The sequence below is a fragment of the Loxodonta africana genome, chromosome 12, assembly GCF_030014295.1.
Source record: "Loxodonta africana isolate mLoxAfr1 chromosome 12, mLoxAfr1.hap2, whole genome shotgun sequence".
NCBI classification, from domain to species: domain Eukaryota; kingdom Metazoa; phylum Chordata; class Mammalia; order Proboscidea; family Elephantidae; genus Loxodonta; species Loxodonta africana.
This window is the reverse complement of record NC_087353.1, coordinates 96,124,770-96,138,547: the sequence shown is the minus strand read 5'-3', so window position 1 is coordinate 96,138,547 and position 13,778 is coordinate 96,124,770. Positions and strand designations below refer to the sequence as shown.

The window sequence follows — 13,778 nt, the reverse complement described above, 5'->3', positions numbered from 1 at the left end:
TGCCGAGATGTGCTCTCGTTGGCTGACCTGGGTTTACGCCTTTTGCAGAAGCAAACCCTGAAGCCAGGGAGATGGAGCTGATGGACCATTCCCAGCCCTTGGCTGGGGTGTGTCACCTCCCTCCACTCAATTAGGGATGGTCCATAAAAGAATATGGGGTACCTTATCACCCAGCAGAGCCCTGGTGGCACAGTGGTTAAGAGCTGTAGCTGCTAACCAAAAGGTTGGCAGTTTGAATCCACCAGCCACTCCTTGGAAACCCTGTGAGGCAGTTCGCTATGAGTCAGAATGAACTTGATGGAAATGGGCTTTTTATCACTCAGCGATTCCACTCCTAGGTATACTCAAAAGAATCGAAAGCAGGGACTCAAACGGTTTTTTCATACACCGTTGTTCATTGTCGCGTTACTCACAGTAGTCAAAAGGTGGAAACAACCCAAGTGTCCATCAACTGATGAATGGATAAACAAGATCTAGTATATCCATACAGTGGAGTGTTACTCAGCCATAAAGAGAAAAGAAGTCCCCACACATGCTGTGACACGGATGAACACTGAAAACCCTATGCTGAGTTAAATAAATCAGACGCAAAAGGACAAAAGTATGATTCCACGTATAGAGACAAACGCATCGAGACAGAAAGTTGATTAGAGTTTATCAGGCGCTGGGGGGATGGAGGAATGGGGAATTATTACTTAAGGGGTGCTGAGTTCTGGAAATAGATGGTGGTGTTATGCCTGTGCAATATGGCAGATAATGTCACTGACTGAATTGTATACTTGAAAATGTTTAAAATGGCAAGTTTTGTTGTATACGTGTTTCACCACAACAAATTAAAAAAAAGAAAATGGGGAGCTGTCAGCAGAAGGGAGCGCCAACCGTTTCGCCCAGCACAGAGGAGGGGCCCAGACAGCCCTGTTGAAGAGATAGTGCCATGGCTAATATTTTGGTATATTTCTTCCAGAACTTTTTCTACCCACACATATGCATATTTACTTCTAAAAATCACTGTAAAGAGTGTTTTGTAACATGCCTTCTTCACTTAATATGCTATTTTTTTTATGGTAAAAATACTTACAATTAAAATCTGCTGGTTCAACATCTTTTACATGTACAGCTCAGAGACCTTAATTATGTTCTTAGCGTTGTGCAGCTATCACCATTATCTGTTTCCGGCTTTTTCATTCGCCAAATACATATTTTTTAAAATTCAGTGCTCCATATCCAGTATATTCTTCGTTAAACATGTTTTAAGGCTGTGAGTTTTACGGTCTGCCTGGTTTTGGCTCAGCGGAGAAGGACCCAGCCTCTGAGTACCCAACCCTAGAGTGTCAGGCTGTTCTTGGCCATTTTCTTGTGGCAAATCACGTGATGGTTACCCTTGAAGGAAAGTCCTGGTCCATCGCTCTGTTCTTCCTCAGGGCAGATCTCAGGTGGTTGTTGTTGGGTGCCGTTGAGGCCATTTCTGACTCCGAGTGACCCCATACGACAGAGTAGAGCTGGCCTATGTTTTTTTATAGCATTTCTAAGGCTGTAATCTTTATGGAGGAGCCCTGGTGGTGTGGTGGCTCAAGCGCTCGGCTGCTAACTGAAAGGTCATCGGTTGGAACTCGCCACCTGCTGTGTGGGAGAAGGAAGTGGTGGTCTGCTTCCATAAAGATTACAGCCTTGGAAACCCTGTGGGGCAGTTCTACCCCGTCTTTTAGGGTTGTTGTGAGTTGGAGTTGACTCGATGGCAGGGTTTGTTTTTTAATCTTCATGGAGGTAGAAGGGCACATTTTCAGTGTTCTTTGGTAGTTGTGTTGGAATTGTCTCCAGAGAGCCGTGATGGGTACAGATGCCGTTTCCCCACAGCTGATGCCTGCGCCTGTTCGTGGTGGTGTTCTAAAGTCTGTTCGTGCTTTTCTTTCACCGAAATATTCGATTAAAAAAAAAAAGTTGAGAAGAAAATTAAAATCCCCTTGGTCCTACCAACTGGTGGGTGTTAAATGGGAACTGAAAGGGGGCTGATGGGGAGCCTGGGGAGGAGTACGGGGCTGGGGGGCCAGGGAGTTTCCAGAACTATCCTTTTGGGGGCTGCTGCCCACCTTTCCTCTTTTTGCACACCTGTCTCAGTTTGGCCGATTGATTTCCTGTTTGGGGGCCCTACATTCATTATTCCTTTAATGAATACTTATTAAGCTCCTGCTGTGTGCTTGGTGGTGATCAGACAGTCCACGGCCAGCCCGTGGGAAGCTCTCTGCTGGTGACAGGTGCCAGGTAGAAACAGGCAGCAGGAAGGAGACAGGGTAGAGGTGGGCAGGGCGCGGTCTTGTAGGGGATGGTCAGGACGCTGCAGTAGAGACCAGGGGAAAGTGAGGGAGGAAGGCTTTTCTGGAGAAAACCATTCCAGGCAGAAGGCCATGAGATGCAAAGGCTCTGAGGCCCCGAGAGTGGACTTGGCCTGTGTAGGGGGAGAAGGAGGGCAAGGGGGGAGGTTGGTGGTGAGGTAAACGGAGGGCAGGTCCTGGGGGCCTTGTGAACATCATAAAACTGAATTTTACTTGGAGTGAAACGGGGAGCCAAGGGAAGGTGATTTGAGCTGGAATGATAGAGCTGGATGGAAATGGGGTCGTTTGGGTTGCCGTGTGGAGAAGAGACCATAGCCCAGCCTGGGGGCTGGCGGCTGTAGCCTGGCCAGGGTGCTGGCGCCTGGGTGCTGGCAGCTATGGCCAGCATAATGTGGTGGTGGAGCTGAGAAACCGTGGGTTCTGGATGGGTGTGGAGGGCCAAGCCCTGGTCACCTGTGCTGGCTGCTGGGTTGGATGTAGGTGGACAAGGGGGGCTCCAGGTTTTGGGCCTGACCCAGGGAAGAACAGACTTGCCAGATACTGAGAGGGGTAGGGGGGGCTGAGGGAGGAGCAGGTTTTGGGGGAAGTTGTTGGGGGTTCTGTTTGGGCATGTGAGGTTTGAGCTGCCTGTCATCGTTCCCCGCGGGGGTGTCTCACCTTCTGGGTCTGTGATCCGGAGTTTGGGGGCAAATTGGGGCTGGTTTGAGGTCTTCGATGTAGAAGTGGCACGTAACCACAGGAGATGGTGGGAGGAGCTTGGGGGTCCTCTTCCCTTTCTGAATGAGCTTCATCCCCCACAGTGTCACAGACTAGGACGCGGTTCTGGGCTGGGCTGTGAATTGCATTGGTTCATGCTGCAGGCAGGGTCTAGCCTCCTGGGGCCAGGCTTTGAGTTTTCCCATGCCTCACCTGACTTCTGGAGCCTCTGGGCCCTCCCTCTTTGCCTCTGCATGCAGCTCCCCACAGATGTGTCTGACCGGACCAGGTGACCTGGCGGGCTGTCACTTCCCTTCCTCTCCTCCTAGCTGCCCTCGGCCTCTGATGCCATCTAGTTCCACCTGGCCCTGGCTTGCAGTGTCATGGTGCCTCCCAGGGGCCTTCTCACTGGTGGAACCCCCAGGCAGGCCTAACGGTCCCCCCGGTTTTCCTTGCTACTAGCAGGGAGAACTTGGCAAGCCAGCTTTTTGGAGGGCGAGGGGGGTGACAGGGTCATGCTCGGTCTCTTGTCTGTCAGCACCAAAGACCCCTGTGACTCGGAGGAGCTGGAAGTAGGGTGGGGATGTGTAAACATTGTCGTTGTGGGGGCTGGAAGGCTTTCATCTAATACCCAGTTCTTAGTTTCCTAGTGCCACTATAACAGAAATACCTCAAGCGAGTGGCTTTAACAAATTTGTTTTCTCACAGTTCAGGAGTCTAGAAGTCCGAATTTAGGGTGCTCGTTCTAGGGGAAGGCTTTCTCTCTCTCTTGGCTCTGGGTAAGGTCGTTGTCTCTTTTCAGCTCTGCTCCTTGGTTTGTTGGTAGTCTCCGTGTAGTGGGGCATTTATCTTCCCCTGTTCCTCCTGCTTGCTTCTCTGTGCCTAATCTGTTCCTTTCATATCTGAAAGCTGATGCGAGGCCCTGCTTTGTGGCCTCAGTTTCTCTAAGGATCTAGAGGATATTAACCAGCGATTCTCAACTAGGAGTGCTTCCTCTACCCCCCCTCCCCCGCCCCTGGGGACATTTGGCCAAGTCTGGAGACATTTGTGGTTGTCACAGCTTAGGGGCAGGTGTACCACTGACATCTAGTGGCTAGATGCCAGCAATGCTATGAACAACCCTGCAGTGAACAACCCAGCAGAGAACGACCTGACCCAAAATGTCCATAATGCCGGGGTCGAGATACCCTGACCTAAACAATCACTAACGAAAATCTTAAGGAACTTACGCATTGATAATGGAGAATGTGCTTTTTCCTAAGCGCGTGAGGAGCGTGCACAAAAGTTGATCCATGTATTAGATCACAAAGAAAACATCCGTAGAAAATTAGAAGCAGCTTTCTTTTTTGAGTGCATATTCTTTAAAAAAAAATTTTTTTTTTATCTTACTTTACTTTTTGAGAGTCTTTTTTTTATTGTACTTTGGATGAAGGTTTACAGGACAAACTAGCTTCTCATTAAACAATTAGTACATGTATTGTTTTGTGACATTGGTTACCAACCACACGATGTGTCAAGTCTCCCTTCTTGACCTTGGGTTCCCTGTTACCAGCTTTCCTATCCCCTCCTGCCTTCTAGTCCTTGCCCCTGGACTGGTGTGCCCCTTTAGTCTCATTTTGCTTTATGGGCCTGTCAAGTCCTTGGCTGAAGGGTGATTTTCAGGGTGACTTCATTACTGAGCTATAAGGGTATCCGGGGGCCATACTCTGGGGGTTTCTCCAGTCTCTGTCAGACCAGTAAGTCTGGTCTTTTTTTTTTTTTGGTGAGTTAGAATTTTTTTCTACATTTTTCTCCAGCTCTGTCTGGAACTCTGTTGTGATCCCTGACAGAGTAGTCAGTGGTGGTAGCTGGGCACCATCTAGTTGTGCTGGACTCAGTCTGGTGGAGGCTGTGGTAGTTGGGGTCCATTAGTCTTTTGGACTAAACACTTCCTTGTATCTCTAGTTTTCTTCATTCTCCCTTGCTCCACACAGGGTGAGACCAGTGGGGTATCTTAGGTGGCCACTCACAAGCTTTGAAGACCTCAGAAGCTACTCACTAGAGTGTAGAACATATTTTTTGACTATGTTATGCCCATTGAGCTAGATGTTCCCTGAGACCATGGTCCCCACAGCTCTCAGCCCAGTAATTTGGTCCCTCAGGGAGTTTGGATGTGTTTATGGAGCTTCCATGATCTTGCCTTGGACAGGTTATGCTGGCTTCTCCAGTGTTGTGTATTGTCTTACCCTTCACCAGAGTTACCACTTGTCTATTGTTGGGCTGAGCCATATAAAAATCGTCAATATTCTAATGCTTTTGAGCTACAGAAATAGCAATTTTCCAAGGTTCATGGATGAAGGTGGATTTGTTTGTTATGTGCCAGCATGAAAAGATGTTAAGTAGAAAAAAGCCAAGTGTAGTCTGTATTGATTGATACCATTTATATATATAAAAAAAATAAGATGTCCATGTATGTTACATATATTTGGATATGTGTAGCCTTTTCTGGAACCTTCTACCAGTAACTGTCAACAGTGGCACCCTTCTGGTAGACACCTGTTCATTGCGGAGGAGGAAGGCTTCATATCACTTTTACAGTTTAGGGCTCTTTTTAATTTTGGGTTTGTTTTTTTCTGATGATGAAATCCATGCATATTTATCTTGGGAAATTTTAAGTACAGAAGAGCAAAAAAGAGGCATGTTCCTAGAAAGACCCTCTTGTTGGCAGTGAGCGGCTGTCCTGAGTCTTTCTCTGGTTAGCACACACTGGCTGTGCCAGGCCTCTGTCTTCTCACCTGTTCTCACCTCTTAGCACTAGCTCCCAGTCTTGGGAGGGCTTGATCCAGTTGGATCTCGGTGGGGTCCTGTGGCTCACTCCGGCTTCTGCCTCCCGCTTTGGGCCCAGAGGGGTACTGGCTGCCATGCCTTTGGGCCGGACCTCTCTGCTACATGGGCTCACCTGGCTGTGTCTGCAGGTGCGGAGCGGGGTGTGGCCACACGGCCCTCACTGGAGAGCCTGCTGGCAGCCAGCAGCCATATGCTACAGGAAGTGCTGGACAGCCCCTTTGTGGACCCACTTAAGAGTCTACGGCTGCCCCGTGAACTGAACCCCAACAAGAAGTACAGCTGGATGCAGAAGAAGGAAGAGCGGGTGAGGGTCTGGCCTGGGGTGGGCGGGGCAGGGCAGGGCAGGGTGGGGTGGGGGTTCTCTCCGGAGATGCTGTGTCGGCTGGGGCCTGTCTGGCTTTGGGGTCAGAAGGGCCAGACCTGCACCCAGCTTCTGCCCCTGACTTGCCTGGCTGCACTTCCCCTTCTCTGTGCCTCAGTTTACCCATCCGATAACCTGTTGGGCATGCCTCCCAGCATGCATGAATGATTGTGGAGAAGGCAGACCTCGGGCCAAACTTGGTTCTGCCACTTCCTGCCTGCGGGGTCCTGAGCCCCCACAGATAAAATAGTCCAGCGTACAAGGCAATGGTTGAAGGCAGTGTGCTGTGCTTTCATACGTGAGCTAAAGTAGCATTGGAACAGCCCTGCAGAGTCCGAACCATGGCCTGTCTTCAAGGTGGACTTAGTGGGTGGTGTAAACGGTAATGCATTCAGCTGCTCACAGAAGGTTGGTGGTTCAAGTCCACCCAGTGGTGCCCCGGAAGATAGGCCTGGCAATCTTCTTCTGAAAAAGCAGCCATTGAAAACCCTGTGGAGCACAGTTCTACTCTGACACACACATGGGGTCACCGTGAGTCGGAACTGACTCCACGGCAGCTGGTTATCTTCAAGGTGAGGAGTCTGCACTTTGCTCCAGGCCACAGCTAGTCAGCAGCAGGAAGGGGGGTTCACGCTGCGGTCTCTGTGACTCCAAAGCCCTTGCTCTTCACCGTGAGCCCCATGTGTCCCCACTGTGGAAGGAGGTCTGGGAGCAGGCCGGGAGTCTCTGGGTCCAGGCCGCCAGCACCTTTCATCCCACCCTCCTTCTGTCCCTCACCCTCTGCAGATGTATGCCATGAAGTCCTCCCTGGAGAGCATGGATGCCATGGAGCTGGACTTCCGCATGCGGCTGGCCGAGGTGCAGCGGCAGTACAAGGAGAAGCAGCGCGAGCTGGTGAAGCTGCAGCGGCGCCGGGACTCTGAGTGAGTATGCCCCCTCCATAGCCCCCCGCCGGGCCAGGTTAGGCAGTGCAGGGCCTGCTCGGAACGCCGTGGGTGCTGGCGCTCAGACGTGTGGTTGCGCGTGTGTGTGGACCTGGGTGATGTGTGCGCATTGTGCGCCCTTTCTCCGTGCCCCCCCTCCCGCCCTCCCAGGTTCACAGCCAAGCGTGTGATTCTCTTTAAGGGACAGGCGCGAGGACCCCCATAGAAGCTTGGCACGCAGAGGCCCTGGCAGGCCGCGGAAACGGACCCACGCCCTGAGCGCCCTGTCACCCCCCCGCAAGAGAGGGAAGAGCCGCGACAGTAGCGGAAAGTAAGGCTGGCCCCTCGGTGGGTCGGGGGCTGCACAGAGCTCGGAGGGGAGGAGACCGCCTGGGGCCCGGCGGCCCTCGCACTCCCGCGGCTGGCCTGTGGGACCTTGGGTCCCTGGGGCTCAGCCTGCCTGGAACCTAGCTCCTAAGGAGCACAGTGCCTGGGCCTGGAGGGTGAGCGAGGAATGGCGGCGGCATAGGCTGACTGAGCGCGGGAGGAAGGACCCCAGCGGGAGATTGTTTCATGCCACAACCTGAGTGCTGTGCCGCTGTCTTCCTGCCACGCCTGTGTCCTCCACGGCTAGGGACCCGCTCCTGCTCTTCTCCACACAGCACCTGCCCCCACGGCACCTGACTCGGCCTGACTCCCTGCTGCCAGGGGCACCTCCTTCGAACACCTTGACAGGCTCCTTGGGCAGCAGCAGAAGCTTCGTGTGGCACCTCCTGGAGGTTTTCCTGGACACTCCCTCCAGTGGGACCCCCAGATAGACAGGGGAGATGCTTTGATTCTCCCTGCGTATCAGGTAGCGCGAGCCAAAGGAGACCCATCAGAACAGGCCGGAGCATCCCTCAGCCTGGGACATCAGGGCGGGTGGACGCTGGGGAGCCCAGTGGAAGCTGAGGGGCCCCCAGGGTGCCTTTGGAAGGCTCAGAGGGAGGCAGTGGGGCAGCACGGGTCTTTCCGGGAGAAAACGGCCCCGTAGGCCCCCTCGTCTTGTGTGGAACCTCTTGGGATGTTCCTGACTGAAAAGAGGAAGGCGAAAGGAAGAAACACGTCATCATCAGCCACTGTTGGGAAGGGAAGGGGCTCCTGGAAAAGACAGCCAGAGGCGGGGCTGCTGGCACCGTGGGCCTCATGGGTAGTTCGGCCCCTTGAGTTGGGTGACCTTCCTGCTTTTGAGTCCCAGCTCCACTGCACCACTGATCATGACCTTGGTCGACGGTTAGCTTTTCTGAGCCCCAATGTTGTCATCTATAAAATGCACTACGTACGGCAAAGCACTGTTGGGCGGCGTGAAACATAAACTGCTCACACAGTGCAGGGCACATATTATTGTTGCGAGGTCCCCTTGAGTCGATTCTGACTTCTAGGGACCCCTTGTGACAGAGTACAACTGCCCCATAGTGTTTCCTAGGCTGTAATCTTAATGGAAGCAGATTGCCAGATCTTTCTCCCCCTGGATGGGTTTGAACCGCCCACCATTCCGTTAGCAGCCGAGGTGTTTAACCATTGCGCAACCAGGGCTCCTCAAGGACATTATGTGCCAAATAAAAACGAGTTGCTTTTATTATAATTACTCATGAAGCTTTAGCTCAAGGGCAGGGTACAGGATACTCCGATACAGGAGACCAGTGAATGGTCCTTCATCAAAGCCTCTGGGCCTTAATCCTCTCCCTCCCGTCTTGGTGGATCGTTGGCATTTCTGATCCTTGTTCTTGGCGCATTTTGGTAGAGAAGTACCTAACCATGCAGAGACGTGTGTGCGCGTGTGTGTGTGTGTGTGAAAGAGCACAAGAGAAGAGGCCGGCAGAGGATGCTGACTTGAAGTTTCTCTTTCACACGAAACTCTCATTCTGCCTCACTTGCAAATATCCCAGACCTGTCCCTGTCGTCTGTGTGTGCTGCAGCGTCCAGCGCCCAGCCCTGCAGGGCCGCGAGTGTGGCCCCCGAGCCCGTGCATGTTGCCCAGCTAGGGTGCTGACCAGCGGTGCATCTGGGTTTCAGGCTGAGCAGCAAGTCCCTGCTGACATCCGATGACTTCGAACTGGGAGCGGGGATAAGAAAAAGACACAAGGGGGCCGAAGAGGAACATGATGCCCTCATTGGAATTGGGAAAGCGAGGGGCAGGAGCCAGACTTGGGACGAGCATGAAACCTCTAATGACTTCATGAGCCAGGTCAGTGGCCCTGTCTCCTGGGTGTGCTTAGATCCTCCGGGGGGGAGGCCCGGGGATGCACTGGAGTTTACGTTTCCTTTGCAGGTCTGTTGGCCCCAACTGCAGTACAGAAATGCTAGAAATGATTATCCCAGTGTCAGAATGACTCTTGTCCCACATTCCTTACTGTACAAAAAAACCCAACCAAACCTGTTGCCATTGAGTTGATTCCAACTCATGGCAACCACATGTGTTACAGAGTAGAACTGCTCCTTGGGTTTTCTTGGCTGTCCTCTTTATGGAAGCAGATTGCCACGCCTTTCTTCCATGGTGCCACTGGGTGGGTTCGAACTGCCAACCTTTAGGTTAGTAGTTGAGTGCAAACTGTGTGCCACCAAGGGACCTTTTTTTATTGTAGAGAGGGGGAAATTAAAACCCAGAGGCTGTCAGGGACCTATCCAACTAACAGCCTCCAAGGCTGAGCTGGGACTAGCAGCTCTATCTCCTCTGACACATCTACATGACCCTTTGCTGAAGCCAAGCAAGGAGACTGCACGTTCTTAGCCAAATAATACAATTACTCTGTTGTTGAACAGTGTAATTGTTTAATGAGCAGCTTCACCATTCTGTAGTGCTAAGGAACAAGGGCTGATGCTGCTGTAATTTCCTCTGTGAACGTTCCAGGGGTGATGGGCGAGTGCCAACTCCTTGATTTTTCTTATTCCTGCGGAGCGTTGGAATCATCCACTTAAGGCCCTCATCTCTAAATACTAGTCCACCTTGTCATCCCTGCCCAGGAAGCCCTGTGGGAAGGAGCGGTTTTGGTTGATCTGGCCATCAGGAATACTCACGTAGGGAGACCAGATGCGGAAGGGGGAAAGACAGCCAGTTTGCACCTTTGGCTCCTTTTTACACTTAAATTGTGAAGGATACTTGTGTTGTTCAAATGATGCTGTCCCAGCTTTTCTCCTCCTTATGAAATGCTACCCAATTAAAGAAAATGGAGATAAAACGTTCAAATGAGAGGCATTAATGGCTTCGAAACGGCACATTTCACTTCAACAAATGGCTACCCTTGCTGGTAGAGGCGCAAGCAGGAATTTAATCTGAGAAATCTCTAATCATTCTTTCTGCTTCAGGCAGCCAAGGCACATGCGAGGCACTTCCTTGGCAGCTCCTGCCATTTAGTTGGATGTGCAGATTTAGGCCATGCAGCCATCTTCTTCAGCAGGCTTAGGTGGTTGAGATGAGCAGATCCGCCCTGCTACAGTCTGGTTTTTCCATCTTGGTTCCCTTCCTCCTCCTCTAATCCAGCTGCCTTCTCTAGCTCATGGTGAGCCTGGCTTGCCTAAGCAGTTCCCTAGGAGGCACCAGAAAGCCAGAGGGGAAGTGCCCGTGCCAATGATAATTGTAACCACAGTGGCAGCTACTTAATAAGTGGTTAGTTTGTGCCAGGCATTGTGATGAGTGCTCTGTGTCTTATCTCTATCCATCTTCAGCACAGCCCTCTGCTTCCCATACATAACGCTCCCCATTCTGCAGTTTAAGAATGAGGCAAAAAGAAGTTAAGCACCTTTACAGAAGTCACAGAGCCAGTCTGAAGGATGACGACCCAGGTTCATTTGTGTGCGCTCTGAAACCCCTCTGCCATTTTGCCCCGTATTAACCTATGACCCATCTTCCTCTCCAGCTGAAGATTAAGAAGAAGAAGATGGCCAGCGACCAGGAGCAACTGGCGAGCAAGCTAGACAAGGCCCTCTCCCTCACCAAGCAGGACAAGTTGAAGTCCTCGACCTTCAAGTTTTCGGACAGTGCTGGGGGGAAATCGAAAACTAGCGGGGGCTGTAGCAGGTACTTGACTCCTTATGACGGCCTGCTCAGCAAGGACAGAAAAGCCCTGGCCAAAGGCCTCAGCTTGTCGCTGAAAGCCTCCAGGGAAGGTAAACACAAAAGGGCGGCCAAAGCCAGGAAGATGGAGGTGGGGTTCAAGGCCAGAGGCCCGCCCAAGTCGGCCCACTCCCCATTCGCCTCGGAAGTGAGCAGCTACTCCTACAGTAAGTAGCGGAAGGGCGCTGCGCCGCCTCCGGGCCGTTTCTTCTCTTTCTCCTCCTGTTACTCTTTGTTTGAGACAGTCAAAGGCTTCTTTGTTTCCGTCTCTTTGCACTAGTTCTGCGGGTGGGGGAAGGGGCGCCGGAAGCGGAAGTGCCTGCGATTGGTGGGCACCGGTGGTAGGGAAGCGCCTGTGATTGGTGGGTCATGGGCTTCGCGGCCCATGATTGGTGGGTTGGAGCGGAAGTTTCCTGCACACCTTTGTCCTCCGCTTGTTTGCCGGAAGTGGCCAGTTTGGACTAATTGTGAGCCTCAGGGTTTGTGGTGGTCTCCGAGTGTTTGAGGGTCGTGGCGATGACTGGGCCTTGCCTACCGTTAGGAGACGCACCGCCCTTTGGGGCCCGGGGAACGTGTAGCGACAATAAATGCTACAGCTTTTGCACCATATGTATTGGTGAAAACGTATTTATTGACGCCGAGGCTAGGGGAGGGGCTAAGTAAACTGTGTGCCCTTTGGGTGGAGAGGGTTGGAGCTGCGTGAATCTAGGTCGGCTTGTTTCAACTGTCCGATAGAACTTTCTGGAAAGTCTATATTTCTGTTGTTCAATATGGTAGCCATTAGCTATGTATAGTTGTGCACTTGAAATGTGGCTCATGCAACTGAAGAACCAAATTTATTTAATTCTGTTGAATTTTTAATTTAATAGCTATATGTAACTCGGGACTACCATACTGGGGCTCCTTCACTGAAAACTCGGATTGTGCCCTTGTGGTTTTCTGGAGGAAGATGACCTTGGCTCACCCAATGGCCTCCCTCCATGGCCTTTTGAGGCCTAGAGGGTGTAGTAGGTGTGCACTAAATGTTTGTTGATTGAACACCCTACCCCCAAGACAGATAGGTAACAAGTATTTTGCAGTTACAGGAAGGCCAGGAGGGCCTTCTTGGACTCTGGATGGACCAACCTTGTTCATTCAGGCTGGAGTGCAGGGCGTTTTCCTTGGCACCTGCCTGCTGCTGTGTATCTCTAGCTTTTAACTGGTTCTGGGTGGCTCATTGGGCAGAGTTTGAATGTCAAAGTGCAAGTTAATGTTACAATAAAATGTGTTTTCTTAAGAAAACTTTTATTTATATGGAGTCCAGATATCCTTACCTGCCTGGCAGGGCTGATGTTAGCCTTAAGTGAGCTCATGTGGGTAAAGCTCACTGTGGCACCTGGCCCAGGATTACGCTGTGGCTATTTTTTCAATGTTCGTGCTCTGACTAGAGGGCCTCCAAGTCTGACGCTTAAGTGGACATGAGGCCAGCCGCTCTTTTTGTCTCCTTTTGTGCTGAGGATGAGTGCTATGGACATTTGAGGTTGATATAGCTCCTGTGCCTCCCTGATTGATATGGGCATGGTCAGAATGGTATCACCCAGACCTCAGGCCACAGTGTGGGCACAAGTAGAAAAGGAACAGTTTCAGAGACCTGTAACTATGAAGAAGAAAAGGGTTTCCTTTGCTCTTTCCATCTCAGTTGTTACCAGGCGGTGCAGAATGAGGGTGGGGAGGAGATTGCTGCTCCTTTGATCTTCTAGGGGAGCATGATCTATGAGTGTGGCCTGGCAGGTTGCTAGAGGAACCCCCACTGTCTGCATTTACAGGTGGGAATGCATGGGGTGGAGGTAGACGTGGGTGCTCTGAGGTGGTGAGTCTCCTGCAGCCAGGTGTGCGTGTGTGTGTTTATGTGTGAAGGAATGTTCACAGTTGCCTACGTGACCTGGTTATGCCTTTACCTAAAACACCAGTCTCAGCAAGAGAACTAGTTGCCGTTGAGTCAATTCCAGATAATGGTGACCCCATATGTCTCAGAATGGAACCGTACTCTATAGGATTTTCAAAGCTGCGACCCTTTGGGAGCAGGTTGCCAGGTCTTTCTCCCAAGGCACCTCTGAGTGGATTCGAACAGCCAACCTTTTGGCTAATAGTCGAGTGCTTAACCATTTGTGCCACCCACGGACTCCCTAGGAAAGAGAGATAGGTTCTAACTGTAATAACAAAGTCAGAAGGCCATCTCCAGCTAGAGGATGGCTATGGTATGCCACTACCTGTGGGTAGAGCTCTTGTCTTTGTTCTTATTTTAATTAAAAACAATTTTTTTATTTGCTCTTTTGCCTTTTTAGGCAAATTGAGAGTACAAGGTTCCAAAGAGGTCAGGGGCTGTGCCTTTCCAGTAGAGAGCTGCTGTACTGGGAGATGAGGGATGAGAGAACAGGACTTTTTTCTTCTTTCAGTCAGGGTTGGAAGGGGCAGGTGGCATGGTTGGTGGGTTCTTGTGGGAAGGCAGTTTGGTTATTGTCACTCCCAGGAGTCTCCAGCCTGGGATGTGATCTCATGAAGGGCAGGTG

The 13,778-nt window shown here is 51.4% G+C and overlaps 1 protein-coding gene across 9 annotated transcripts in view; it reads left to right on the top strand.

The window, feature by feature from the left end:
- The window catches only part of TNRC18 (trinucleotide repeat containing 18), a 117,206-nt gene that overhangs the window by 51,064 nt on the left and 52,364 nt on the right, over positions 1–13,778 (top strand). For 8 of the 9 annotated variants that reach the window (XR_010323697.1, XM_064296000.1, XM_064295999.1 and 5 more), the window contains 5 exons: positions 5,981–6,156; positions 7,000–7,136; positions 7,339–7,467; positions 9,192–9,363; positions 11,033–11,396. Coding sequence is in view for 8 of the 9 variants with exons in the window: in XM_064296000.1 (XP_064152070.1) it covers positions 5,981–6,156; positions 7,000–7,136; positions 7,339–7,467; positions 9,192–9,363; positions 11,033–11,396 (978 nt within the window). In the remaining variant the exon portion in view is untranslated. The remainder of the gene's footprint in view (positions 1–5,980; positions 6,157–6,999; positions 7,137–7,338; positions 7,468–9,191; positions 9,364–11,032; positions 11,397–13,778) is intronic. The other variant, XM_064296001.1, reaches the window with a different exon arrangement.